General features: G+C 43.6%; 1 protein-coding gene across 1 annotated transcript in view; it reads left to right on the forward strand.

The window, feature by feature from the left end:
* PTGFRN (prostaglandin F2 receptor inhibitor) overlaps positions 1-24,771 on the forward strand; it is a 76,848-nt gene that overhangs the window by 36,820 nt on the left and 15,257 nt on the right. The window contains exons 4-6 of the mRNA XM_068540583.1: positions 1,340-1,720; positions 12,615-13,040; positions 15,990-16,409. Of these exons, the coding sequence (XP_068396684.1) occupies positions 1,340-1,720; positions 12,615-13,040; positions 15,990-16,409 (1,227 nt within the window). The remainder of the gene's footprint in view (positions 1-1,339; positions 1,721-12,614; positions 13,041-15,989; positions 16,410-24,771) is intronic.

Below are 24,771 nucleotides of genomic sequence, written 5' to 3' on the forward strand. Positions count from 1 at the left end.
CTATGCCCACCTCATTTTCTGTCTTCATCAAGGCAGATCTTGAACTTGGCCTGAATCACTTGTTTGAAATATCATCAGCCTTTGGAAATATTTATATGAAAGTCATTTACTCCAAAGGGCATGGGTTTTGGGGTTGCGTCTTTTCTGAACTGAGTGACAGCATTTGTCACTGAGCTGACCCGGGACCGCAGCTGGTGCTGAGTGACTCCTGCTAGAAGACCAGGACTGTGCTGTGTGTCCACTTGAATCCCCTGGGAGGTGTCGGCTTATTTATCCTCTAAGCAGTTGTTCCTAGAGCATTACCACGTGTTGAATGTTTTTCTACTCTGATTACAGATGTTCAAGTTCTTTGCAAAAAATCCCTTGAATAAACTAAAATGTTTCCATGTAAGAAGCTTTGACAGGGGAATGCTGAAACCACATCTGCCTGGAGACCGTGACACAAAATCCTTCAGTGCTTCGTCTAAATATAGTCTACTTTTAATTATCCACACAGAGAGGGCAGTGGCATGGGTAATCCAGAAATCACTGTGGTTTGGTTTTAGAATATATGCTTTCTCCTTGACTTGAAGGCGGGTGTGTGGAACAGAATAAATGATGCTCTAAGTGCATTGCCTTTGGAAGACTTGACTCGTTAGGCATATTGTCTGGTTTCACTCTCCCAGTCCTACTGTGTAGGATCCTCCCCACCCCCTTTTACCCAGAAGATGGTTTCACCCTCACTTCCTACCCTCCAGCTCCTGGCCCCCAACTAATTATATGTACCGGCCGGAGCTGAGCTGTCTTTTCTCTGAAAGTCACCCAAGGCCTGTCATGCATATGGAGAAAGTATAATTTTAGTTTTGTAATGTTCAGCAGACTTGTTTTCAAATGATAGTGTACGTGATAATAGTGTAGCACTTAAGAGCAGAGTCCCTAGAGGCAGACAGCCGGGATTTGAATCTTAGCTCTGTCACATATTAGCTGTGGCACCTTGGGCAAGTTATTTAACTTCTCTGTGCTTCAACTACCTTATCAGTAAAATGGAGATGATAATAGTACTACCTCGTAGGGTTGTTTTGAAGATGAAATTTATAAAGCACTCAGAAGAGTGCCTGGCATATAGTAAGCATATATATATATAAGTGCTTGCTGCTGTTATTGTTTTAATGAAATAAAAAGAAATATGGTATGTTTCGTTCATTTATTCAGTACATTTCTCAAGCACTTAAAACTGTACAAAGCCTTCTAACTTGAATGTTGCAAATAAGAAGGTAAAAGGAGACGATCTAAGGGGAGGGGGATGGAAGCAGCAAATACGATCGAGATTATCTAGATGTCCTTGTTTTTAATTTTCCAGTTCTTCGAGCCGCTGTGGCCAGGAATGTGTCTGTGGCTGAAGGAAAGGAGCTGGACCTGACCTGCAACATCACAACGGACCGAGCGGACGACGTCCGACCCGCGGTGACGTGGTACTTCAGCAGGACGCCTGACAGCACCTTGCCCGGCCCCCATGTGTTGGCTCGGCTGGACCACGATTCCCTGGTGCACAGCTCTCCTCACATGGCCTTGAGTCACGTGGATGCACGCTCCTACCATTTACTGGTTCGAGATGTTAGCAAAGAAAATGCTGGCTACTATTTCTGCCACGTGGCGCTCTGGACACCCGGGCACAACAGGAGCTGGCATAAGGTGGCAGAGGCCATGTCGGCTCCAGCTGCTGTGGCTGTGACCTGGCTAGGTGAGTGGTTTGGAGGATGGCTCTTCACCTCTCTGGCTTAATTCCTCCTCCGGGATATGGAGAGGAGTCAGGGAGCTGTGTGCTCTGCATTGTTTTGGTCTTCTTGATATCAGGACAAGCATGCTGTCTCCTGCATAGATCCCAAGCTGGGGGAGAGAGCAAAACTGGCTGAAATAGAATCTGGCAGGCAAGGGAAATGTTTAGATAATGTGGCCTCAGTTGTCTCAGTACCCTCATCTGAGAGGTGATATATTCCTTTCGTTGTCGAGATTTGCAGGGTCGGGGGCCCTGCTGAATGGCTCTTTGAAATGGATCTTTGTTGGAGGGAGAACACTGCCATTCTCCCTTTCCTTTTCCTAGACTCCTAGGTACTCTCTGGCAGGAGCTGGGGCTTTTCTAAAGCCCAGGGAAGAAAAAGAATTCCTTCAGTTAATGGGACACGTTTTTTTCACTGAATGCCCTGGAATGCCCAAATGAATTTTTTTTTTGCAGATACCAGTTAAATCCAGGGGGCTTCCTGCTTCCCCTGCTCTTCTGGAGGGCTCTCTCCCCACGTCCGATTCCCAAGGGAGGAGCAGAGTGGCCCTCAACTATTGCCCTCCTTGCCACCCATGTTATTGTTACTTGTCATATATATGAAGGTCATTGTCATATCCTTTTCTTTTTTTTACCATGCTCATCTTCCCCATCTCTTATTTTCCTGAATGCTTGCCCTCCAGGGCTGACTTTTCCTAATTTTGTTACTATCTTGTAATTAATTGCAAGTGAACTTAGGCAGGATGGGGCGGGGTGGAGTGTGGAGTGCTTCGCTTCCCACGTCCATTACTGCAAAGATGGAGACAGGCTTGCCGGTTAGCCTCTTCCCTGTTTTGAGCTTGATCTCTCTACTGTCCCCTGACTGTTCCGAGCCCGCATGAAGGCATTTGGCATTGCTCTGTTAGGAGGTAAAACAGATCTTTAAAGGCTCGGAAATCATTTCCTCCTTTGTCTAACGCTAAACATCCTCCCGCCGTGAGCCCCAGCTCATTTCTCAGCTCTTCCTTGTCTCTGCAGTGAAATCTTCTCCTGGGCTAGTGGCACATTCCCTGTCTGTTTCTTCCTAATAAGCTGTTATTTGGCAAAGATGGGGAGTTGGCAAGTGGGGACAGAGGGGGCAGGGAGAAGATGAGTAATAAAGAGAGTAAGCAGAGGGTCTGTCCAATTCTGAGCGAGACCAGGCGGGGTGTTAGTCATCCCTGGGAGCAAAGTGATTCTTTGATATCTGCAAAGTGAAAGGAGCGGGTTCATCTGGCGAGCTTTTATTCCTGCCGTCTGAACTCCGCGCGAGAAACTCATCATGAAGTACTGAACTGGGACAATGTTAGCCCAGCTAGAACTCTCCTTAGCAACCTTCAAAATAAAACAGATGTTGTCAGCACCAGAAGAAGAGTTTTCATCTCTGGAGCTGAATGTGTCCCGCAGCCCTGATCCTCGGTGCATTGTGCGGTGCTGTCAGATCCCAGCGCAGACGCTCCGCACCCCTCCCCCACCGACTTAGAATCACAGCTCAAATGGGTCTCTCTCTCTCTCTCTCTCCCTTTCGTTTTTTTTTACGACAGTGCTGCCTGCACTCCAATTTGAGGGCCTCTTTGAAGTCCTCATGCACTGATCCCAGCCTACCCCGGGAGGAGAGATGCAGCGACTGTCAGGAAACAGGAGGGGAGCTCCGGGAGGGAATGGGCTCTTTTAGCTGGAAGGGATTTGTTGGTGGCTGTGTTCTCCGGAGAGTGGGAAGAAATAAAGAGACTAAATTGTGGGAAAAGGTTTGGTTATTATTCTGAGGATCCAACACGGTTGTTGTGAAAGCTGTCAGTGTGCTTTTCCCTGGCTGATCTAAGGCCCCAGACCCCACATCTCTCGCAGTTCTTTGCACGTAATGGGCACTCAGTAAACGTTGGCCTGATGGGTAGATAAAACAGCACCAACACATGGGTATGTTAAAGTATGTGCATAGGAAAAGAAGAATTGCAAAGAAAGCAATAACGTTCAGCTCAGAATATTCAGAGATAACTGCACACGGGCAAACCTGCCAGGAGTGTAAGTGGTATTCTTCTCCTGTCTTCCCCTTAAATCTCTCCTCCTTCCCTGTGCCTGTGACTCATACCATTACAGCTCCCTGGACACTTGTCAGGAGGCGAGTTGGGCCTGAGTACAGCAGTAGGCTTTTTCTCCAGGACCTCCTGATTGGATTCTCCGCTCAGCAGTGATCAGGCCTGGCTTGACACTGTGTGATTCTCTCTAGATCTACAACATGTCTGCGTATGCATGTGGATACCATGCCACATGTAAATTGGGGCCTGCTGAGGCTAACTGAGAGGTGGCAATAAGGCAGGAAGTACTCTATTTAGATAGGTCATCTTATGTTGTGTGACTGTGGAATGTTGTCACAAAAGAGCTCTTGAGAAAGCCAGTTCCCTAGGCAGGTATTACAGAAAATGCTCAATTTTGCTACCTGACAGATTAAAAATAATAACTACCATGTATTGAACACTTAACTGCGTGCCAGGGACTGGGCCAAGGGCTTTACATGCATTAAATATTTGATCCCCACAAACAGTGCGAGTGAGGTACTGTCCCAATCCCCACCTGAAAACCACTGATTTTCATTTTGCTCACAATTTTGAGGGTCAGGAATTAGGGAAGGACTCAATGGGGTTCATCTCTGATGTACATGGTGACAGCTGGGACAGCTAGGGCTAGGGATCCCCTTCCAGATGGCTTTCCCATGCACTTGTCACCACGTTCCAGGGCGTCTCTCTCTGTCCCCACGTGGTGTCTCATCCAGGCCCTGTCCGTGTGGCTTGGGTTTCTCATGGCGCCGTCTCCTCAGGACAGTCATTCTTCTTACACGGCAGCTGGCTGCCAAGACACAGGAAGTAGAAGTGCCTGGCTAGTTGAAAGCTATCCCTGGGACTGGCACAGTGCACCCCCGCTGTTTTCTATTGGTCAGAGCCATCACAGAGTCTGTCCAAGTTCAAGGGGGTAGAGAAAGAGACCCCATCTCTTAATGGGAGACCAGCAAGGTCACATTGCAAAAAGGGCATGTGAGATGGGAAACGTTACTGCATCATCTTTGGAAAATAGAATCTATGCAGCGGTTAACGCTTGTTCCTTTTATTTCAAAAGAAACGTTTAGAATGGCTTGGACAGAATTATGGCCCTAGGTCAAGTCTGTCCCAAGTATTTTCATCTTGAGGGGAGTCTGTCCCAAGTATTGTCATCCTATATGGAAACAGTTTGGCTTTGGGGATCAGCTTCACTCCTGAAACTCTAAAGCACAGAGTCCTAAAAGCTGGGTGGTTCTTGTCCTCATTTGCTTGGGCGCACTGAGTAGATGAGGGGTTGAAGTTGATTGGGGTCTTCTCACGTTCCATCATGTTAACCAGAGCGATCAGGGCAATGACGTGAATGGGTCTGTCGAGTCCAAGAGCACTTGTAGCAGCTGGGAGGACTACAATTTTTTAGAGGGTAAGAAAAAATCTCTTTACTTAGGATGGATGCCCTACTTTTGAAGGGAAAAAGATTTAAGTTGGGTTGCAAAACGAAGTCCCATTTAAAGCAGGAGGCACAAAAATAAAATCAAGATCAAAAGGGGTAAAAAAAAAAAAAAAAAACAAAGAATAGGTATTGCAAGATGGTTGGGATGGATTAGTTACTGCATTTGAGCACTGAACTTGCCTCTGAAGTTTTGGAGAGTTGAGGCCAAAGAGATGTGATTATACAGTCCTCCTCTGATGATGGAAAACAAACAAAAGAGAGACAAACTTTTTCTTGGCATTGAATTTATCATGCGCTTTTTATTTATTTATTTATTTATTTATTTTTGGCTGTGTTGGGTCTTCGTTTCTGTGCGAGGGCTTTCTCTAGTTGCGGCAAGCGGGGGCCACTCTTAATCGCGGTGCGCGGGCCTCTCACTATCGCGGCCTCTCTTGTTGCGGAGCACAGGCTCCAGACGCGCAGGCTCAGTAATTGTGGCTCACGGGCCTAGTTGCTCCACGGCATGTGGGATCTTCCCAGACCAGGGCTCGAACCCGTGTCCCCTGCATTGGCAGGCAGATTCTCAACCACTGCGCCACCAGGGAAGCCCGATCATGTGCTTTTTTTATTTAAGGGGCATTCGATAGCATAATGGACAGTGCTTTCAACTGTTCTTTTACAAAAGCTCTAAGTGATTGTTTAAATGGATGTTTCTTATATCCACTCCCCTTAAAAGCTGAAGGCATACATCTTAAGTGTGTGAAGGAGTTTTTGTAAGAAACTGAGTTACTATGGAGGACGAATGTTGCTTTGTGTTGATCCAATTTAGTATGTGGCTAAAACTATAGAGAATCTGGAGGAATGGCTGCTTAATGTGCATGTTAAGCCATCTCTCTCTGCTATCAGATGTCTTAAATGAGCCCTTGGCAAGAGTTGGATACTAATCAGTTCATGGTTGAGCTCTCTGCCTGAAGTCCCAGACTTCTGTGGTGTTAATTGGAGAGGGTTCCACGGGCTTCAGATACATGAGCAGGACACGGCAGAGCTGAGTTGTGCTATTCAGGCTTAGGCACCTGATTTGCATTCTTCCCCACTTGAGGACCGTCCCCTCTTCCAGCCGTGTGCCAGCGAGGACGGTAATTATTTTTCTCTAAAAGGAGCTGTTAATCTGCTAAGTACTTGGTGGAGACTTGAGAGTTCTTTGCCATCTACAGAAGATAAGATTTAGATCTGCAGAATTTTATGGGCAGCTACGATCAGCTGTCCGTCCAGGATTATCTCTGAAGGCAGAAGAGCGATGGAGTCCTGCTCCACCACCTTCTAGGCGTGTTATCTTGGGCTTACCGCTTATGGTTTCTAAGCTTTGGTTTTCTTGGCTTCGTGGGATAATGCATATAGAGTGCTTCACGCAGTGCCTGGCACTTAAGTGCTCTATACATTTTCATGGTGGTGGGGTTGTGATTTATTGGTGTTTTTGGGGGGAGAGTCAATATAGAACATGCTCTACCCCACCAAGTTCTTAACCAGGTAAGCCACGGGGGTGTCTTAGGGCATGGAGAACGAGGAATGTGTGGGTCCAAAGAAAAGGGGCTGAGCTGACCACACCTAGCCCCTTTCTTGCCTCTGCCCCCAAATCTGGTAATTCTCTCTTCTTTCTCTGGGAGGAGTGAGTGAGGATGAAGAAAGAAAAAAAACGGCATGATTGTCACTTTGGGTGTGGGGCATAGGTATTCCATTCAAATAATGTTATCTCTATTGCTCTGAAATGACTAATGCTGACTGCAACCTCATAATAATGGTTCTCCTAAGTGGGGTAAAGTAATAACAGCTCCTTATTTATAGCCTTCTCTTTTTAAATGTTAGAGAATATTTAATTGGGCTTTTTGTTTTTTTGGCTGTGCTGCGAGACTTGCAGGATCTTAGTTCCTAACCAGGGATCGAACCCGGGCACCGGGCTGTGGAGGCCCGGAGTCCTAACCTCTGGACCACCAGGGAAGTCCCAGAGAATATTTAATTGCTGTATACCAATGATGATAGTGGCAACTCTTTGACAATTAGTCAACTCGCTCAGCTGCATCTAACGTACCTGCCCAGTTCAGGGTGATAAAACTGGCATCGGCAGAAAAAAGGGCCCTCTTCCTCCTGTTTCTTCTGACTCGTGCTTGCAGCCTCTTCATCTAATTAGCTCTCCCAAGTTAACTAAGCTTCAAAAGGGGGGTATTAGAACATGGCCCTGTTGTACACAGTTCAGGATCAGTGCCTCAGCTGTTATCATCCCTCTTGTCTTCTGGGATGCAGCTGGCTTTGAGAAGCATGAATAACTGGGTGTGTAATGAGGTTGTGCAATTCGGCCCTAGTGGGAGCCAAGCCACGGAGCCAAAGCCTCTCCTATGATTCTCCTCCCCGCCCCGCGCTGTGCAAGATCTTAGTCTTCGAACTTAACCTCCTTTGGGCTTTGATTTCGGTTTTGGTTTGGTTTGGTTTGGTTTAGGAAAAGTACGTGAAAATAGTATCTATCATATAAGGCTGTTCTGAAGATTAAACGAGAATGCAAGGAAAGTGTATGGCCTGGGTCCCTGGCATACAGGAAGCCCTCCATAAATGCCAGTTATTAGTATCCTTGTACCTTCCTTACGGAATTGTTGTGAGAGTGAATAAATGAGGTAATCTGTGAAATCCCCCGGTTCAGGTCCCTGCATGTGGTAGGCACAAAATATCTGCTTTTACAAATTAACCAATGATTCGGAACATTTTCATTGTTTTGAAAGTTATAACAAAGGAGTTTAATGACCCATAATCAAAACACAAAGTCTTTCTTGCTGGGGCTTGCACTATGGGAGGCCGCAGCTTCAGGAGGTGGTGTGTAAATGAGCAGGTCGTCCTGGGAGCTAGATTAGGGAGAGAGCCTTGTTTCTCGGAAGGTTAGTGATGTCTTGCCTTAGACTGGCCTCAGTATTCTGTGGAAGGGCTTACGATGTGGGTGGGTTGTTTGTTTGTGTTAAACTCTTGGAGTAGAAATTTACCCAGAAGTAGAACAAACCACCAGCTTCAACAGTTATCAGTATTTTGCTAATCTTATTTTATCTCTCTTCCCTCCCCTAGACGCACACACGCACACACACTCTCTCTCTTTCTTTCTTTCCCCTGCCCCCTCTTTTTTTTTTCCTTCTGGAAGAATGTAAAACACATCGCAGACATCATGTCATTTTGCCATTAAATACTTTAGTGTGCATCTTTAACTGATAAGCATTTTTTAAACATAACCACTATTACATTCTTAGATGATTTCTTGATGAGATCAAGCAGAATATAGCAGTAATCAGTAGTGTAATGCTTATGCTGAAAATGAGCATTTTTATGCAAAATATTAAATTTAGTCCAGTTCAGCAAGTGTGTTAATGTCTTTTATGTACAAGGCACTGCATACATAGCACACACAGATGAATCAAGTAGGGGGTCCCAGAACCTGAGAAGAGCCCTATAGAAGGTCCATGAGGCAGACAGACCTGTAACTGAAGTTCAAGGCAATGTTCAAGTGAAGTCCTCAGAGAGCAGGGAACCTGGCGGGTGGTAGGGTCTCTGTGAATGTTTGCTGAATAAGAAGTAGAGGTGGGACAGGCTGATGAGTTCACAGGAGGCTTCCTGTTCAGTAAGAGAGGCTACCTGAAGAGGTCTGTGCACGATGGACCTTGAGGAATAGGCCCAATCTCTGCCAACAAGTTTTAAAATTGTGAAACAACAATAAAGGAAGATTTCCATACATGCACCAAAACATAAAAGAAATAGGAACCCACTCACACGCCTACCATTCTGATGTAGTGGAGTCATATCTTTTCTAGGAGTGTAAGTCAGAAGGCGGCCTCCAAGGCTGGGGGATAGTTCAGATGACATTTGCACATCCTTTAAATCACTGGAACTTATGCCTTGTAAGTCCACAGGAATCCACGTGTTTGTTTGTTTTTGCATTAGGATCCTCCTTTTGCGGGCCTAAGATTTAGTTTTAACAGAGAACAAGGAGACCAACCGGTCAATGAAGAGATTTTGCTCTTCTGCCAAGCTGGCATTCCTGTAACTAGATGCGCATACACTGCAACCCCTGTCCTCTCCTTTCTCCACATTTGGATACATAGATTTAAACAGATCCATCTAGGGGGAGAGGAGGGAGTAGAATGGGGGAATCGGCTCAGTCATTTACTCAGCGCCTTACTGAGCAGGTGTCCCAGGTGCTGAGGCAGAGGCAACAGCGGGAAGAAGCAGCGGAGGCGATGAGGGAGTGGTAACAGGTGCCACCGGCACAGAGTAGACGAGCGTGTACAAGAGGGCAGTGGGCGGTGGGGCTGGACAGAGGGCTTTAGACTCACACTCTGCAGGGCCTTGAATGCCAGGCTGGAGAGTGTGTTCTTCACTCAGTAGGTGAGAGAAAAGCCACCTGCTAGGAGGCTTCTTGAACAGGTGACCTGCTGGTGGTGTTAGCCTAGAGGCGGGTTGGAAGGTTATTACAATAGTCTTGGCTGGTGGTGGCAGAGGGCCAGGACGGGAATGGTGGTCGTGAGGTTTTCACTTCTATGCACAGATATTTATAGAGCACCTACTGTGTGTGAGGCCTGGAATGTGAGAAGTGGAAGAGACACTGAGGAGGGAGAATTGGGAGACTTAGGCACCGTCTGAAGAGAGTGGGATATGGCACACCTTTCAAGAGGGGGGACTGGGAGAGTGAACGGTGGGGTGTGGTACCAGGAGCAGCGGTTGGAAAGTTAGGAGGAGGGGCCAGCTGTGCGTGGTTGGAGTGAGGTTTTAGCTGTGTGTGTGTGTGTGTGTGTGTGTGTGTGTGTGTGTGTGTGTGTGTCTGTCTGTCTGTTCCCCTGCTTTGGCCCCAGCTGTGTCTTAGACTCCAGGTTCAAACACTGGCACAGAGCTCTGTCCGTAGCATCTTGACTTGGTGTCTCCATTGCATCTCAAGAATAACACATTCACAACCCAATTCACCTCACTCCGCACCCACCTCTGCCAGCACACCCCCCACACCCCTGCCACACATACACGGACCAGGCACCAGTCTAAGCACTTTCACGTATATTATTTTAACTATTAATCCTCATGATAACATTATGAGGTGGTTACTGTTATTCTCCCCATTTTTACAGATGAGGCACCAGAGAGGTTAAGTAATCTGCCCAAGGTCACACAGCAAGTGAAGGCAGAGCCAGGATTCAAATACAGTCTGGCTTCCAGACCCCTGGCTCCTCACCACTGCTCTTTACTGCTTCACGGTTTGTTGTTCAGGTTAATGTGGTGACACATGCGAAGGGTCTTCGCGTTGTGCTCGGAATGGAGCAAGCTGCTGCTGCTTCATGAGGACTCTTGATGATCTGGTGTTCCCATTTGGTCCTGACAGGACTGAGGAGGGCAGTCTTGCTGTGCGCACAACCAGTTCAAGCCTGTCCTTTCCACATTAAATAAACTTGGTTGTCCTTGTCCTCACTCTAGTTGCTGTGCTAAAGTCCCACATGAGGAAAGGGTCTGAAACCCTGGATGTGGGCTAAGTTGGGAATACCTCGTCTTATGCGTGTGATGGTGTAAATACATTTCAGTGTTTGTTCCACAGTCAGCAGTCACTGGAGAGGCAGCGTGTGTGTGAGCACGCTGCCCAGGGCCAGGAAACCCCCCAGCTGTGCATTTTAACACATTCACCTGTGAAACGAGGTGGCCGATGACATTCTAGCATATTTCTCTGTAGCGTCCACATCACTGAGGACATTCTCCCATCAGCGGGCAGAGCTGCGCTGGTTCAGCTTTTTATGGCACAGGGTCCAGGCTCACTTGCAATTAAGTGCTTGTGAAGATGACATTTGAGGGAATTCGGATTTTGAGTTCTTTACATTTCCTGGCCACTGAGTCATTCTTGGGGAAGCCATGATGTTATGCATTTCGTTAGAAGTATAAATCACAAAACAACAGTTCCTTGACCTCAGCAGTTTATAATTTGTATGAGTCATAAATAAAAGCAACGTTAAATAAAACTAAACTGTTTGATGGAGGTGATGTGAATACAGTGTTGGCAAATGGAAAGTTCTGTTTAGGTAGAATCATTTGTCTCCTAGCAGGCAAAGCACTACAGGAGAAAAATGTAGCTTTTTCCAGAAGTCTTAGCATCGAGGCAGCAAACATTTATTGAGTGACTACTGTATACAAGGCTGTATGTTTGAACCTTAGGGACAAGACCTTCAAGCAAGGAGTAATAACTGCTTTACAACAGTATCTACACGGCTTATGGGAACACAGAGAAAGGGTGTCCAGGAAGGGAGCACAGAGGCGGTGACATTGAAGAATGAGAGCAAGTTTGCAGGGCAGTCAAGAGGAGAGGCCACCGCAAACAGGTCACCCGGTGGTGCGAGACTGCAGTGACTGGAGAACTTCAGATAATTAGATGTGACACGCAGAGGAGGTATTGGTAGAGGAAAGGAAGCAATGAAGGGGGTCCTCATACCAGTTCCTGGGAGGCTTTGAAATGTGGAGTTGCAGAAATGGATTAAATGCAAACAGTGAACCTCACAGGAGGAGGGGTTCTATACAAGTGAAAAATAACAAGACTGTGACAGTGGCAGTGGGGACACTAGGAGAGCACTTGCTGGCTTCCCTCCCTCCCTCATCAGAATTTGTGCCTGGCAGGAAGCAGGATGGTCATAGTGAGCGGGCTTTACTAGAGCCAGGATCACAGTGAGCTGCCTTCAAGGTTGGCAGAATTGAATGGGAGAGTTACGTGTGTCAGTGAAAAAAATACCGTTTGGGGGGTTTGAGGATGGCCATACACAGGAGGAATGATGACCTGAGGGCCTTGCCTTTTGGGGCAAAGCCAAGGATGGCAGGAACCCGCGACACGGTGGGTTGACTGGCCTCAAGAGCTAGAATGTACTCTGAGGTTGGGTTTCCCAGTGCTGTGCCAGCGGGGGCTTTGGAGGTCTCTGGGCACTGCTTGGCATGCCAGAGAACGTCTTGGTGTAGAGCATGGACACCCAACTTCTTAAGAGATTCTTCTCAGAAGACTCCAACTTCCTGGGGAAACTAACAGCTGGCCTCACCCTCTGGAAAGATCAAGACTCTGACTGGGGACATTTGGCTTCTGGCCTTGGGAGGTTTTCTTGAGGGGGGATAGTGGAGGCAGTGCTGTGAAAGTTTTGCAATAACAAACTCTCCGAGGATCCTTCCCATACAACATAAAGACTTCCGTTTCTATCACTGTAGCTAACAGAATGGGCATTTAATTGTCAGGACAACCATAGTGCTTGTCTTATTCCTTTTGCTGCTGATTCTTGGTAAATTGCTCTGTCTGATTTGATTTTTTTTTTTTTTTTAATCCTGGCCCCTCTCTCTCTTTCAGAACCAGACTATCAGGTGTACCTGAATGCTTCTAAGGTCCCTGAGTTCTCAGACGACCTCACCGAGCTGGAATGCCGGATAGTGGATGTGGGGAGCACCGAGGCGAGCGTCCGTTTCACGGTGTCCTGGTACTACAGGGTGAACCGGCGCAGCGATGACGTGGTGACCAGCGAGCTCCTTGCGGTCATGAACGGGGACTGGACCCTGAAATACGGAGAGAGGAGCAAGCAGCGGGCCCAGGACGGAGACTTCATTTTTTCTAAGGAGCATACAGACACGTTCAATTTCCGAATCCAAAGGACTACAGAGGAAGACAGGGGCAATTATTACTGTGTTGTGTCTGCCTGGACCAAACAGCGTAACAACAGCTGGGTGAAGCGCAAGGACGTCTTCTCCAAACCTGTCAGCATATTTTGGGCATCAGAAGGTAGGCACTTCCTTCTTGTTCATGAACATTTTTGTTTTGTTTTGGCTTAAGTCATCCCACTGTGCATTTTCAGATGCACAGTCACTCTGCAGGTTTCCATTTACACTAGGGATCCAAGAAATTCACACTCCAGTGACTGTGCCTCTTATTCTCAGCACGAACCCCTTTACGATGATGACGCTGAGAAGGGTAAGTCCAACAAGAGGGCTGGGGCTTGGTCGGTGGTTGGAGATCATCTTGTAGGAGCTCATAGGGTGCCTGGGGTACGCCATCGACACTATGGCCCCGCTGGGTGATCTGAAGCCAAACTTTGCACATGCCTTTGGGAGTGTATCCGGGTCCATGAGTTCCCGCTGGATGCAGGCACATTTCAGATGCCCCAGAATGAGTGGGCAGCCCCAGGCCACTGCACCTGCCCCGGAGCGGTCAGTCACCCATTCAGAGAGAGTGTTCCTGGGGAGAGCTGACAAGAACTTAAGGGAAACAGTTTCTTTGATGTGTTTCCTCCCGAATGCTCAGAGCCCTGTGTGCCTTGGGATGTCAGACTTGTCGAGTCTTTTATCCCTGGTCTAGTCCATCACTGCAGGAAGACCAGGCCTCCCGGGTCCTCCTTCGTGCCCCGGATGTGAAGCACCGTACAGCCCACCACATGCTTCTGTCGCCTCATTGCCACGCCTCTGAAATCCCCAAACCCCAAACAGGGCCCTCTAGAACTTGGCAAAATCTCCTGCTTCCTGACCTCATCTCTGAATAGTCCTTTCTCTTCCTCACAGTAAACGTGACCCACCTCGCTCTCCCCAAGGACACCATTTCCCCTGGAGCCTTCCTGAGTGGTGGTGTTTTCTTCCCACAGTGTAACCTGGCCTAGATGAGTCAGGTGCCCTCCTCGTCCCTCACTGCAGCCTCCACACTCTTTTCCCTCCTCCCTAAAAGCATCCAACTTCAGATCTCCTGTCATCAGATCATTCCACCTCCTCTCATTGCCGTCACCTGTCAACTCCTGGGTCCTCCTCATGCATTCTTTGAAGATGCTCAGCTTTGTCTCCCAACCACTCTCCAGTTTTCCTCCTGTCTTGCTAGCTTCACTATCCATATGGGCGCTGGGTCACATTTGGCTGCACATTGGAATCACCTGAGGAGCTTTAAAAAAATACTGATGCTTGAGTCCCACAAGAGGTTCTGTCTTAATTGGCCTGAGGTTCCGTGCAGTCTGGGCATTAGAATTGTCAGATGCTCCCAAGGTGGTTCCCAGGTGCATCTAAGGTTGAGAAACCTTTCATTCTCAGTCCCCTGTCCTCCTTTCTAATCATTATGACCTCTGTCCTATTTGGATATTCACTCCCAAGCTCACACCCTGCATTAGACATCTCACTTCTGATGGCTGAGAGCCCTCCATACTCTCAGTTCCAAACAGCCTATCCTGTAAACACACCTATCTTTCTACATCACTCCCATTGTTTCCCACTGGCCTGTTTTAGATCTCTTGTTGTGGGTTTTTTTGTTTTTTTGTTTTTAATTAAGGCTAAACTAATCTTGGTCTTGCTTCCCCCTCCATCTGTCTGTTCCCCATACCCCTTGCCCACTCATTTCTGTTCCTTTCCTTTGATAGCCAAAGGATTTGATTTGTTTGTCCTCAGTGTCTCTATTTTCTCTCTTCCTGTTCTCTAATCTGGCTTTTGCCCCAGCTGCTTGTGTTAAGATGACTAGTGATTGACATATTGCAAAGTCCAGTTGTTAGTCATCTTACTTGACTTAGCAGGACTTAACACAGTTGATCATTCCCCCTTCTTGGAAATACTTTGGTTTTTCCTTGGCTTGTGGGATCCTACCCTCTGGGCTTTTCTCCAACCTCGTAAGTCTTCTTCTCAGCCTCCTTTGCTGATTTCTGTTCATTTTCCTGATCCTCGAACATTAGATGCCTGAGGACATAGTCCTTGGACTTTTTTTTTGTTTGTTTAACCTTTAGTGATCTCTTCTAATCTCACAAATTTAAACTCCAAGAAAGAATGTGAATGGCTCAGTGGAACCTTAGGAATCAGTGGTTCTGGAGGGACCCCATAACATACATGTCCTCCTGATAGGTTTGGTGGAACAACTATTCCCAAAATAACCCCAACATAAAAATTTTGTTTGGTACCAGATGGGTTATAGAATTATCTCATTAAAGGACAAAAGAGTTGTGTTTAATTCATTTATCCATCCGTTCAACAAATATTTAAGTACCTTCCAAGTGCCTGACACTGAGCTATTATAATACAGATGAATTCTAATGTGTATATGCTTAGGGATTATTTTTTTTGACAGAGAGGCAGGGAGTCACACACTTTAAGTTAGTAGCGCTGGACACTGGTTCAGAATGTTAAAATAGCATCTCTGTGGAAATGACTGGATCTACAAGTGTAAGCTCCAGTCACTTTAGTAATAATCTGTTTTATAATGTTACCATCATATGATGAAACAGAGAGAGAACCCATTGCTCCCTTGCTTTGCTCTTCCAAGCAGGCTGGTTAAGCTAAGTGTACTTTTCCTGTACCCAGTGGAGCCTCAGAGGGGAGAGGCAAATGGCATTGCCCAGAGCCCTGTCTTCCCCAGTTCACTAAGAGCGAGTTCTCCCTCACATCCTTGGGGGCACCAGCAGCTTCCCAAATCCTCGCTCTGGGTGAAACTTCTCAAGGACTTGAAAATCCTTAAAAACGAATTCTCACCCATCCATCCCCTGTTCCCTCACACCCAGTAAATCGAATCAGACAGCTCTGCCTCTTCCAGCGTGGTGGATTTCAGCCTGCTTACTGACACACGTGATTTCTCTTCTGAGTTTCCAGATTTTCTTAAACGCTATTGTGCGGCAATTTGCAAATAAATTCCTATTTCCCTGACATTGTGCTTTCAGATGCATATCCATTTAGCTAATCCTGTTAGAAATCATGTCTTTCTGGTACTTCATTGCAGATTCCGTGCTTGTGGTGAAGGCAAGGCAGCCCAAGCCTTTCTTTGCTGCCGGAAATACATTTGAGATGACTTGCAAAGTGTCTTCCAAAAATATTAAGTCGCCACGCTACTCGGTTCTCATCATGGCTGAGAAGCCTGTTGGGGACCTCTCCAGTCCCAACGAAACCAAGTACATCATCTCCCTGGACCAGGATTCTGTGGTGAAGCTGGAGAACTGGACAGATGCCTCGCGAGTGGATGGAGTTGTGTTAGAGAAAGTGCAGGAAGATGAATTTCGCTATCGAATGTACCAGACTCAGGTCTCGGATGCAGGGCTGTACCGCTGCATGGTGACAGCCTGGTCCCCTGTTAGGGGCAGCCTGTGGCGAGAAGCAGCAACCAGCCTCTCCAATCCTATTGAGATAGACTTCCAAACCTCAGGTGAGCAGCGAACCCTGTTGAACCCTAGATGGAGCTGGAAGGGACCCTAGGGTTTTGATCCAATGGCTTCATTTTTTTAAACAATTTTATTGAAATATAATTCACATGCCATACAATTTATCCATTTAAATATATAGTTCAGTGGTTTTCAGTATATTCACAGAGTTGTGCAACCATCACCACAATCAACTGTAGAACATTTTCATTGCAACCAATAGAAACCTGCACCCTTAGCTGACACCCTTTAGTCCCCCGGCTCCCCAATCTCCTACCCCTTGGCAACCACTAATCTCCTCTCTGTCTCCATAAACTTGCGTATTCTGGACATTTCACATAAATGGAATGTAATATGTAACCTTTGTGTCTGGCTTTTTTCACTTTATTTTTTATTTTTTTTAACATCTTTATTTTGGAGTATAATTGCTTTACAATGATGTGTTAGTTTCTGCTTTATAACAAAGTGAATCAGCTCTACATATACATATATCCCCATATCTCCTCCCTCTTGCGTCTCCCTCCCACCCTCCCTATCCCACCCCTCTAGGTGGTCACAAGGCACCGAGCTGATCTCCCTGTGCTATGCGACTGCTTCCCACTAGCTAGCTGTTTTACATTTGGTAGTGTATATATGTCCATGCCACTCTCTCATTTCGTCCCAGCTCACCCTTCCCCCTCCCTGTGTCCTAGAGTCCATTCTCTACGTCTGCGTCTTTATTCCTGACCTGCCCCTAGGTTCTTAAGAACCATTTTTTTTTTTTTTAGATTCCATATATATGTGTTAGCATATGGTATTTGTTTTTCTCTTTCTGACTTAACGTCACTCTGTATGACAGTCTCTAGGTCCAGCCACCTCACTACAAATAACTCAGTTTCATTTCTTTTTATGGCTGAGTAATATTCCATTGTATATATGTGCCACGTCTTCTTTATCCATTCATCAGTCGATGGACACTTAGGTTGCTTCCATGTCCTGGCTATTGTAAATAGAGCTGCAGTGAACATTGTGGTACATGACTCTTTTTGAATTATGGTTTTCTCAGAGTATATGCCCAGTAGTGGGATTGCTGGGTCGTATGGTAGTTCTATTTTTAGTTTTTTAAGGAACCTCCATAGTGTTCTCCATAGTGGCCGTATCAATTTACATTCCCACCAGCAGTGCAGGAGGGTTCCCTCTTCTCCACACCCTCTCTAGCATTTATTGTTTGTAGATGTTTTGATGATGGCCACTCTGACCGGTGTGAGGTGATACCTCATTGTAGTTTTGATTTGCATTTCTCTAATGATTAGTGATGTTGAGCGTCCTTTCATGTGTTTGTTGGCAATCTGTGTATCTTCTTTGGAAAAATGTCTATTTAGGTCTTCTGCCCATTTTTTTTTTTTTTTAAACATCTTTATTGAAGTATAATTGCTTCACAATGATGTGTTAGTTTCTGCTTTATAACAAAGTGAATCAGCTCTACATATACATATATCCCCATATCTCCTCCCTCTTGCATCTCCCTCCCACCCTCCCTATCCCACCCCTCTAGGTGGTCACAAAGCACCGAGCTGATCTCCCTGTGCTATGCGGCTGCTTCCCACTAGCTATCTATTTTACATTTGGTAGTGTATATATGTCCATGACACTCTCTCACCCTGTCACATCTCAACTCTCCCCCTCCCCATATCCTCAAGTCCACTCTTTAGTAGGTCTGTGTCTTTATTCCCATCTTGCCACTAGGTTCTTCATGACCTTTTTTTTTTCCTTAGATTCCATATATATGTGTTAGCATACTGTATTTGTTTTTCTCTTTCTGACTTACTTCACTCTGTATGACAGACTCTAACTCCATCCACCTCATTACAAATACGTCCATTTCATTTCTTTTTATGGCTGAGTAATATTCCATTGTATATATGTGCCACATCTTCTTTATCCATTCATCCGATGATGGACACTTAGGTTGCTTCCATGTCCGGGCTATTGTAAATAGAGCTGCAATGAACATTTTGGTACATGACTCTTTTTGAATTATGGTTTTCTCAGGGTATATGCCCAGTAGTGGGATTGCTGGGTCGTATGGTAGTTCTATTTTTAGTTTTTTAAGGAACCTCCATACTGTTCTCCATAGTGGCTGTATCAATTTACATTCCCACCAACAGTGCAGAAGTGTTCCCTTTTCTCCACACCCTCTCCAGCATTTATTGTTTGTAGATTTTCTGATGATGGCCATTCTGACCGGTGTGAGATGATACCTCATTGTAGTTTTGATTTGCATTTCTCTAATGATTAATGATGTTGAGCATTCTTTCATGTGTCTGTTGGCCATCTGTATATCTTCTTTGGAGAAATGTCTGTTTAGGTCTTCTGCCCATTTTTTGATTGGGTTGTTTGTTTTTTTAATATTGAGCTGCATGAGCTGCTTGTAAATTTTGGAGATTAATCCTTTGTCAGTTGCTTCGTTTGCAAATATTTTCTCCCATTCTGAGGGTTGTCTTTTCGTCTTGTGTATGGTTTCCTTTGCTGTGCAAAAGCTTGTAAGTTTCATTAGGTCCCATTTGTTTATTTTTGTTTTTATTTCCATTCCTCTAGGAGGTGGGTCAAAAACGATCTTGCTGTGATTTAAGTCATAGAGTGTTCTGCCTATGTTTTCCTCTAAGAGTTTTATAGTATCTGGCCTTACATTTAGGTCTTTAATCCATTTTGAGTTTAATTTTGTGTATGGTGTTAGGGAGCGTTCTAATTTCATTCTTTTACATGTAGCTGTCCAGTTTTCCCAGCACCACTTATTGAAGAGGCTGTCTTTTCTCCATTGTATATTCTTGCCTCCTTTATCAAAAATAAGGTGACCATATGTGCATGGGTTTATCTCTGGGCTTTCTATCCTGTTCCATTGATCTATATTTCTGGTTTTGTGCCAGTACCATATTGTCTTGATTACTGTAGCTTTGTAGTTTAGTCTGAAGTCTGGGAGCCTGATTCCTCCAGCTCCGTTTTTCTTTCTCAAGATTGCTTTGGCTATTCGGGGTCTTTTGTGTTTCCATACAAATTGTGAAATTTTTTGTTCTAGTTCTGTGAAAAATGCCATTGGTAGTTTCATAGGGATTGCCTTGAATATGTAGATTGCTTTGGGTAGTATAGTCATTTTCACAATGTTGATTCTTCCAATCCAAGAACATGGTGTATCTCTCCATGTGTTTGTATCATCTTTAATTTCTTTCATCAGTGTCTTATAGTTTTCTGCATATAGGTCTTTTGTCTCCTTAAGTAAGTTTATTCCTAGGTATTTTATTCTTTTTGTTGCAGTGGTAAATGGGAGTGTTTCCTTAATCTCTCTTTCAGACTTTTCATCATTAGTGTATAGGAATGCAAGAGATTTCTGTGCATTAATTTTGTATCCTGCTACTTTACCAAATTCATTGATTAGCTCTAGTAGTTTTCTGGTAGCATCTTTAGGATTCTCTGTGTATAGTATCATGTCATCTGCAAGTAGTAACAGTTTTACTTCTTCTTTTCCGATTTGGATTCCTTTTATTTCTTTTTCTTCTCTGATTGCTGCGGCTAAAGCTTCCAAAACTATGTTAAATAATAGTGGTGAGAGTGAAGATAGCCTCATCCACCAGAGGGCAGACAGCAGAAGCAAGAAGAACTACAATCCTGCAGCCTGTGGAACAAAAACCACATTCACAGAAAGATAGACAAGATGAAAAGGCAGAGGGCTATGTACCAGATGAAAGAACAAGATAAAACCCCAGAAAAACAAATGAATGAAGTGGAAATAGGCAACTTTCCAGAAAAAGAATTCAGAATAATGATAGTGAAGATGATCCAGGACCTCGGGAAAAGAGTGGAGGCAAAGATCAAGAAGATGCAAGAAATGTTTAACAAAGACCTAGAAGAATTAAAGAACAAACAAACAGAGATGAACAATACAATAACTGAAATGAAAACTACACTAGAAGGAATCAATAGCAGAATAACTGAGGCAGAAGAACGGATAAGTGACCTGGAAGACAGAATGGTGGAATTCACTGCTGAGGACCAGAATAAAGAAAAAAGAATGAAAAGAAATGAAGACAGCTTAAGAAACTTCTGGGACAACATTAAACACAACAACATTCGCATTATAGGGGTCCCAGAAGGAGAAGAGAGAGAGAAAGGACCAGAGAAAATATTTGAAGAAATTATAGTTGAAAACTTCCCTAACATGGGAAAGGAAATAGCCACCCAAGTCCAGGAAGCGCAGCAAATCCCATACAGGGTAAATCCAAGGAGAAACACGCCAAGACACAGAGTAATCAAATTGGCAAAAATTAAAGACAAAGAAAAATTATTGAAAGCAGCAAGGGAAAAATGACAAATAACATACAGGGGAACTCCCATAAGATTAACAGCTGATTTCTCAGCAGAAACTCTACAAGCCAGAAGGGAGTGGCATGATATACTTAAAGTGATGAAAGGGAAGAACCCACAACCAAGATTACTCTACCTGGCAAGGATCTCATTCAGATTCGATGGAGAAATCAAAAGCTTTACAGACAAGCAAAAGCTAACTGAATTCAGCACCACTGAACCAGCTCTACAACAAATGCTAAAGGAACTTCTCTAAGTGGGAAACACAAGAGAAGAAAAGGACCAACAAAAACAAACCCAAAACAATTAAGAAAATGGTCATAGGAACATACATATCAATAATTACCTTAAACGTGAATGGATTAAATGCTCCAACCAAAAGACACAGGCTTGCTGAATGGATACAAAAAACAAGACTCATATATATGCTGTCTACAAGAGACCCACTTCAGACCTAGGGACACATACAGACTGAAAGTGAGGGGATGGAAAAAGATATTCCATGCAAATGGAAATCAAAAGAAAGCTGGAGTAGCAATACTCATATCAGATAAAATAGACTTTAAAATAAAGACTGTTACAAGAGACAAGGAAGGACACTACATAAGGATCAAGGGATCAATCCAAGAAGAAGATATAACAATTATAAATATATACGCTCCCAACACAGGAGCACCTCAATACATAAGGCAACTGCTAACAGCTATAAAAGAGGAAATCGACAGTAACACAATAGTGGGAGACTTTAACACCTCACTTACACCAATGGACAGATCATCCAAACTGAAAATTACTAAGGAAACAGAAGCTTTAAATGACACAATAGACCCGATAGATTTAATTGATATTTATAGGACATTCCATCCAAAACCAGCAGATTACACTTTGTTCTCAGGTGCGCATGGAACATTCTCCAGGATAGATCACATTTTGGGTCATAAATTAAGCCTCAGTAAATTTAAGAAAATTGAAATCATATCAAGCATCTTTTCAGACCACAACGCTATGAGATTAGAAATCAGTTACAGGGAAAAAAACATAAAAAACTCAAACACATGGAGGCTAAACAATACGTTACTAAATAAGCAAGAGATCACTGAAGAAATCACAGAGAAAATCAAAAAATACCTAGAGACAAATGACAATGAAAACATGACGATCCAAAACCTATGGGATGCAGCAAAAGCAGTTCTAAGAGCGAAGTTTATAGCAATACAAGCCTACCTCAAGAAACAAGAAAATCTCAAATAGTGGGGAGAGTGGACAACCTTGTCTTGTTCCTGATCTTAGAGGAAATGGTTTCAGTTTTTCACCATTGAGAACGATGTTGGCTGTGGGTTTGTCATATATGGCCTTTATTATGTTGAGGTAAGTTCCCTCTATGCCAGTTTACTGGAGGGTTTTTATCATAAATGGGTGTTGAATTTTGTCAAAAGCTTTTTCTGCGTCTATTGAGATGATCATATGGTTTTTATCCTTCAATTTGTTAATATGGTGTATCACATTGATTGATTTGTGTATATTGAAGAAACCTTGCGTTCCTGGGATAAACCTCACTTGATCATGGTGTATGGTCCTTTTAATGTGCTGTTGGATTCTGTTTGCTAGTATTTTGTTGAGGATTTTTGCATCTATGTTCCTCAGTGATATTGGCCTGTAGTTTTCTTTCTTTGTGACATCTTTGTCTGGTTTTGGTATCAGGGTGATGGTGGCCTCGTAGAATGAGTTTGGGAGTATTCCTCCCTTTGCTATATTTTGGAAGAGTTTGAGAAGGATAGATGTTAGCTCTTCTCTAAATGTTGGATAGAATTCGCCTGTGAAGCCATCTGGTCCTGGGCTTTTGTTTGTTGGAAGATTTTTAATCACAGTTTCAATTTCAGTGCTTGTGATTGGTCTTTTTATGTTTTCTATTTCTTCCTGGTTCAGTCTCGGAAAGTTGTGTTTTTCTAAGAATTTGTCCCTTTCTTCCAGGTTGTCCATTTTTTTGGCATTTAGTTGTTTGTAGTAGTCTCTCATGATCCTTTGTATTTCTGCAGTGTCAGTTGTTACTTCTCCTTTTTCATTTCTAATTCTATTGATTTGAGTCTTCTCCCTTTTTTTCTTGATAAGTCTGACTAATGGTTTATCAATTTTGTTTATCTTCTCAAAGAACCAGCTTTTAGTTTTATTGATCTTTGCTATTGTTTCCTTCATTTCTTTTTCATTTATTTCTGATCTGATCTTTATGATTTCTTTCCTTCTGCTAACTTTGGGGTTTTTTTGTTCTTCTTTCTCTAATTGCTTTAGGTGTAAGGTTAGATTGTTTATTTGAGATGTTTCTTGTTTCTTGAGGTAGGATTGTATTGCTGTAAACTTCCCTCTTTGAACTGCTTTTGCTGCATCCCATCTTTTTTCACTTTAGCATGATGTTTTCAAGAGTCATCCATGTTGCAACATGTATCAGAACTTCATTCTTTTTTTCAATTTATCTTTAATTTTTTGTTATATATATATATGCATATGTATATATATATATATATTTTTTAATGTTAGAGAGTTGCAGCCTTTTATTTAGTACCTAGAGAATGCCAGTAATTTAACACAATATCTTGATAAATGTTGCTTACAGAGTTTTAACAAGAACAAAAATAAATGTAGTTTCTGTGTCATCTTTGGCATGTTGTAAATTCATAATGCTAGCTGTTTTTTAAAGCAGCAGTGTGAGGGAAAAAGCACTGTAAAATGCAATCCTGGATTTGGTGTTACATGAAAAATGTAGTGCAGTGAAAACTTTAGTGTCAAAAGGAACAGTGCTTTAAAGAAAACATATATAAAATAAATGAGGTATAAACTCCATAATGTAGTCAGAAAAAGAAAATATAATTATCTGAATACTGGGGACCTTTTCTTTCAGTTGCAGCTTTTAAGTTTTTAAGTACCTGTGAATCAAATTTACATGTAACTTTTACTTAATGCCATTTTTGTCTTGAGAAGTGCAAAAACAATGCCAGTAAATATATTTTCTATATGAGAAAATAAGTTTAGGAATCCCAAAGTGCTTGGGACGTGTTGGCAAGACAAATTTTTTTTTTTTTTGGTGGCTATAGCAAACTGCTCTATCTGCATAAACCTATGTAACTCCCAACTACAAATACTACTTATTGTTTTTTAAGAAAATCAAACACCAAAAAACCACACATCCCCTTCTTTTTGTACTGTAGCAATTTAACGCAAAATAAATTCTTCAAACACCAAAAAACCACATATCCCCTTCTTTTTGTACTGTAGCATTTAACTCAAAATAAATTCTCATTAGCACATCATTTTTATGACTGAATAATATTCCATTGTGTGGATATACCACATTTTATTTATCCATTCATCAGCTAATGGACATTTGAGTGTTTCCAGTTCTTGACTATTATGAATAATGCTGCTGTGAACATTTGTACAAATTTTTGTGTGAACATACTACCCTCATTTTTTTAAATAGATCAACTGACACACACCTATATCAAATCCTTCAGGGAACATGGTGGATGGAGTATAAAGATAAGAAGGAACTGAGCCTCCAGAGGGGTTAAGTGACTTGCCAAGAGTGGAAGATTCAAAGCTACGACCCAAGTCTTATCCAGCCCATGGCTTTCACTCTTTGAGGTCCCTAGGACTGAAGATGATGGGTACTGTTCTTGGCCCAACTTATCAGAGCAGTATTTCCATACAGGGGATGAGTATCCCAACCTTATGGGATATACTTCACCTTGCTTTTGGACTAGAAAAAGATTTCCAATTAGTCGAGTCTCCAGAGCTGTGGTGGTATGGGTGAATACATCTGTCAACCTGCTTTGTTAAGAATAACTATTAGTGGTGTTCACCTATGGGAGGGTTAATTAAAATGAGCATTTTGGTGTCCATTCTGAATGATTTTATCTTTGGTAAATAAAATGTTTTTATGCTATAAGGTGGAAAGTTCCACTTTTTTTAAATAGCATACATACATATTCTCAAATGGAAATGTTTCTTATTTATCTGTGAAATTCATTAAGCTCC

Source organism: Eschrichtius robustus, chromosome 3 (assembly GCF_028021215.1).
Source record: "Eschrichtius robustus isolate mEscRob2 chromosome 3, mEscRob2.pri, whole genome shotgun sequence".
NCBI classification, from domain to species: Eukaryota; Metazoa; Chordata; class Mammalia; order Artiodactyla; family Eschrichtiidae; genus Eschrichtius; species Eschrichtius robustus.